Raw genomic sequence first — 5548 nt, forward strand, 5'->3', positions numbered from 1 at the left:
GGATGGATGATGGATGGATGGATGGATGGATGATGGATGGATGGATGATCGATGGATGGATGATGGATGGATGATGGATGGATGGATGGATGGATGATGGATGGATGGATGATGGATGGATGGATGATGGATGGATGATGGATGGATGGATAATGGGCCCTGTGGTGTTGCACACCCATGGTTGTGTCTGATGCACCTCTGACTCTCAGACGGTGAGTCAGAAGCTGATGGCGCTCCATGAGCACTGAGGAACTGACCTGGAAGCCGTCCCTTATTGTCAGCATGCATATCGAGACAGTGGAAAGGAAAACCTTTCCTTTAACAGAAGGAAACGTCCAGTAGAGCCAGTTGCAGTGTTATATTCCCCGTGTGGATGTCATGTTTTTTGAAGTAATGCCGTGTGCCGCTCCAGGCCCCGCCTCCAAGACTGGGGGCTGCTTCCTTGGTGTTAAGCCAATCAGCAATCCCCTGTCCTTTTGCCATTTCTATGGATTTCTCTGATGAGGCTGAGGGGGTTGAAGTCCACCCACCCCCAGTATTAGAAAGCTGGCCTCAGAGGCCTGAAGCAGACTGAACCTTTAGATGCTGTGGAGGAAAGGAGGAGCTTCGCCGTCATCAGCTGTCTCTACTCACCATAAAATATTTCTCTGTGAAAGAGGGCGTGTTCGGAGCGGTCCAGCTGTAGAAGGAACCTTTCCTGCTCGACACCGACTGCTTGTTGACGGACAGCAGCCTCATCTTCTCACCGCCGTCAAACGGACTGGAAGACAGACGACACTCAGTCTGAGGAGATCAATGACCTGATGCAACTAAAGCCTGGTTTATACTCAGAAACCAGGTCACAAGCCAACCCCCCACCCCTTCCGCAGATACCTCCCCAAAATTGTAGGTGACCGCAGACAGGAGGCCCCTGATTGGTCAATTCCACATCCATCCTACACCACGCGTATTTCCTAGTAGCTCTAGTTTGTAGCTTTGTGTGACGGTCTGTTGGTTTGCACCCAAAACACGCAGCGCCACGGCCAGTCTTTGGTCTTTGGGGAACACTCACGGGGAAACTGGGTGTCGTCCAGCATTAGATGAGGGTGGCAGACTGCGAAAAAGCTCTTCAAACTGACCCACAAGCCTAGCTAGTTCCTGATTGGCCCTCTAGTGTTGTGGCGTGGAATAACAGCGCAGACTTCAAAGTTGGGCATAAATCAAAAATATCTGCGACAAGCTCACTGCGACACACTGCTGTGGGGGGATAAGCAGCCCTTTGAGGGTGAACTGTGATGCATGGAACCACAGAGGCCGATACGCGGGCCGATACGCGGGCCGATGCGAGGGTCGATACGCGGGTCGATGCGCGGGTCGATACGCAGGTCGATACGCGGGTCAATGCGCAGGTCGATATGCGGGTCGATACGTGGGCCGATACTCGGGCCGATAGGCAATACGCAGGTCAATACGCGGGCCGATACGCGGGCCAATAGGCAATACGCAGGTCAATACGCAGGTCGATACGCAGGTCGATACGCAGGTCGATACGTGGGTGGATACGCGGGTCGATACGTGGGTGGATACGCGGGTCAATACGTAGGTCGATATGCGTGTGACATATTTATTTCTATAGCTCCAATTCACATCATGTCATCTCAGGTCACTTTCCAGTTCACCAGATCATCCAGTCAGATTGATTCAAAGTTTTCTATCTAAGGAAAACCAGCTGATTGCATCGACTCATTGACTCTTCAGCAATCTCTCACACTAAGCATGCTTGTAGCGACAGTGGAGAGGAAAAACTCCCTTTGAACAGGAAGAAACCTCCAGCAGAACCAGGCTCAGCGTGAGCGGCCATCTGCTGAGGCCCACTGGGGTTCAAGGAGACAGAAGCAGACATAGAAAAAGAAGCATAGATACAAAAGGCAACTGTCAACCAGCTCCACAGGCGGCCCCGTCCAGGAAACACAGTGGAAAGAGAGAGAGAAATGGCACAAGAAGCGTGCGTCCTTTACTGGAACCGTTTTTAGCTCCAAGGCTAGGCTAACTGCGTGCAGCGAGGCTAATGCTTTATCCTGCTTTCCCTGCCTCCTTTTCAATCATCAGGATCTGAGCCAGCGTGGATAAAGACAGCTAGGACTGATTTAAAGCACTTTTTAGAAAAGACAAAGAAGAATGAACAATCTGGGATTCACATGGAAAATAATAGAATATAGTCTATTTTTATTTGTTAATTTGCATAGTTGCTCTTAAATAAACCCATTCTAAGAAAACAAATAGTTTTGTTTTATATATTATAAAAATATAAAGCTGACTAATTGCTTATCTAATATTAAACTGATACATTATTTTTTTTAGGTTTGTGACTCAATATTGGACCAAAACACAGATTTACCTTCACAGCTTCAGAAGGGCAAGATTTATGGACAAAAATAAGCCTGCACATGGAATGATGCACATGGAATGAGAGACATGCGGTGAAGGACCACAGGTCGGATTCCAACCCAGGTCACCTGCGTTGAGGACTGAGGCCTCCATACATGAGTCATGTGCACTAACCCCTGTGTCACCAAAGCACGCCCTTTAACTGTTTTTATAATATTTTTTGCTGTTGGCATTCATATAAATATACTTGGATGCTAACTTGCTATATGTTTGATTAGTTTTTGGTATACGTCTATTTTGAATTTATAGCCCCCCCTACTCGGAGGAAACTCCACCAGCTTGTTCAGTGTAAATGGAACGCAAAACTGAACCGGACTGTGTCAGACCCAACCAAACCGCGCTAACATGGTGCTAGTTCATCAGTAGGGCTCGGCACGGTTCAGTTCTGGCTCGGTTCTCATAAGCAGACCGCCTCATCATCCTTACAGTCAGCCTCCGTAATCAGGAAACTTCAGACATTCCTAAAATCCTAGCTTCCCTAACGTTCTGCATGATTTCCAGTGATGATTCTGCTTAGCAGAGTGATGAATCTCATCGTCTGTCGTTGTTTCCTGCGTCTGGAAGCCCTGATTAGACGATCGTTTGTCGTTTCCACTTCCTAAAACCCGACTCTGTCGAGTAAATACACCAAAGGCTGCCTTCTTGGCCTGACTCTCAACAAACTTCCTGAATGTTACGGGCGAGTTTGCTTGTTTCACGCTAGAGAGCAGTAGTACAGTAGATCGCCACTAGGAGGCGAGATACCGTGCTAGAGTGGCATGTAAACGGTCCTAAGGAACCCAGCTCGGTTCGGATCGGTTTTCAGAGGGTGGAGGAAATGGGGCTTAAGTCTCGTTCTTGATACTTTACTCCGTTCACCTAAACCTCCACCTTCCTGTTGCTTTAGGACTTTCATTTGTTTTTCTGAGGTTTTTGTTTGTGTCCGTACTTCCAGGTGACCTCCAGCTGCAGCTTGATGGTTCCCAGCTCCGTTATGTCCACCAACATCAGCTGCGGCCTCGCCACGAAGAAGTCCACGCTGGCACAGGTTACCATGCCAACCAGCAGCCAACCCAGACCCTTGGCCTCCGTCACCTGGGTGAGGGGATCACATGGGTTATAAACATGCACACACACTTTGCTCTGCAATGTTGAACTGATTGATCATGTGATCATCAGCAGGTATGGAGTAAAATGAAGAAGATTAATTTGAGGGGAGCCCACTAAAGCTCTAGGTTCCAGATGCACCGCCCGCCACTGGCTAATAAGCTAAAATAATCTTAACCCCTCAAGTGTTTGTTGAGCCCTCACAATTTTCCTTTTTTTTAAAAAAAATAAGGAAAAATAAAATAAATAAAGAATAAATTGGACACTTTGTCGAAATAAACTGCTGACAGGAATAACCAACAACTCCGTTTGACTTTGTCCTTAGCATCTCCACCAACCTTGATTTCAAAGTTATGGTATATGTGTGGGAGGAAGACCATCTCTTCTTCATCCCAGGACTGAGAGTCATCAGACTCGATCCGTCCTCTGATTTTCCATCGCTGCCGGCCCAGTCGCACCACCACCTGCACATGTCCAACATAAACCCCATTTTTAAAAAGACCATGTTTCAACATTTCCTTTCAGTGGCAATCGACCTTCCCTCCATCTATGACCTGATCAGGTGAAGGGCTGAACAACAGAAAGAAAGGTGTTTGTCCAGAACAAGTTTAGAGCTTACAGTACAAGTTAAGAAGTAATAACTTTGGAAAAAATGTAAGTACAAATCACAAATTTAGATACAGAATGTAAAAACCAGAGGAAGGATTTTCACACCTTACTAGCGACATACTCTTACCAGAATATATATATATATATATATATATATATATATATATATATATATATATAAATATGGTACTTTTACTTGTAAAATTAGTTAATCGTATTATTTCATGTGTGATTTGTACTCTGTGGTAGTTTGGAGCGCAGGGGCGGCCGGTATGAGGATCAGATCCTCCAAATCAGAGGCCATGGTTCTCCATCGGAGAAAGATGGCCTCCCCTCTTCAGGTCGCTGGAGAGTCCTTGGCTGTTTCTCAATTCACAAGAACACGAGTACAGACTAGTGTTCTCGCCAAGTCTGTTCTTGAGAAGAACCCAGGAAAGTCTGGACTCGGGGAGAACGGGGGAACGCAGAATAAATCTGGGTCAATTGGAACAGAAGCGTATTGATGACATCACCACATTCAAAGCTCATCTAGAGCTGCATTTCATCTCCTGTTATTAATAGTCTCTAAATAATAATAGATTATGACTTTTTTCATCTATTGGGGGAATAATGAACACAGACAGATAAACACAAATCAAATGAACATTTTGCCAAATAAAACAAAAATATCTCCAATAGACCCAGTGGTACTTCACATATGGCTATGCAGAGAGAGGGTTGCTGCAGACGGGCTAACGTTAGCCCTGGCTACTGCAGACGGGCTAACGTTAGCCCTGGCTACTGCAGACGGGCTAACATTAGCCCTGGCTGCTGCAGACGGGCTAACGTTAGCCCTGGCTACTGCAGACGGGCTAACGTTAGCCCTGGCTGCTGCAGACGGGCTAACGTTAGCCCTGGCTGCTACAGACGGGCTAACTTTAGCCCGGCTGCTGCAGCCCTTGGAGATCTGCTGGTTGCCGCGGTCCTCTCAACTTTGGTAATTTATTATTTTTTTTATTACGAATTAAATCGGTTAATGGTCCATATAGTGAAGCTTAAAGTATAATGTTCTCGTTCCAAATGATCTTAAAACATACGTTTATTGAACAACAGCGACAGAAAAGAGAACTTTTAATTTAATCCTCTAAGCTCTGTGAGCGCTAACCTGGAAGCTGCTGCTGCTGCTGCTGCAGTGCATGCTGGGACAGCTGTCAGTCTGGAGAACGGACACATTCATGTGAATGTGCTTCACTGGAGGCATCCATGTTTGTCAAAGAACACTACTGCCACCTACTGGTTAGTGACGTCACGGTGCGGTATCGGCTGTTGATCAAGTCCCAGTGCTGTATCTGGTGTTTGTCACAACGCGCTATTATCCAAGTCATCTTGAAAACATTCTTCTTCCAAATGTTGGCTACATACAGGTGCTGGTCATAAAATTAGAATA

At 46.3% G+C, this 5548-nt stretch overlaps 1 protein-coding gene across 2 annotated transcripts in view; it reads right to left on the minus strand.

The window, feature by feature from the left end:
* Nucleotides 1-5548, minus strand: part of fam65c (family with sequence similarity 65 member C) — a 47834-nt gene that overhangs the window by 11870 nt on the left and 30416 nt on the right. For both annotated transcript variants that reach the window (XM_015375301.1, XM_015375302.1), the window contains exons 11-13: nt 3852-3977; nt 3356-3501; nt 634-760 (exon numbers count right to left, since the gene is read on the minus strand). In XM_015375301.1, coding sequence (XP_015230787.1) covers nt 634-760; nt 3356-3501; nt 3852-3977 — 399 coding nt within the window. The remainder of the gene's footprint in view (nt 1-633; nt 761-3355; nt 3502-3851; nt 3978-5548) is intronic.

This window comes from Cyprinodon variegatus, unplaced genomic scaffold, assembly GCF_000732505.1.
Source record: "Cyprinodon variegatus isolate N-32 unplaced genomic scaffold, C_variegatus-1.0 Scaffold116, whole genome shotgun sequence".
In the NCBI taxonomy this organism is placed as follows: domain Eukaryota; kingdom Metazoa; phylum Chordata; class Actinopteri; order Cyprinodontiformes; family Cyprinodontidae; genus Cyprinodon; species Cyprinodon variegatus.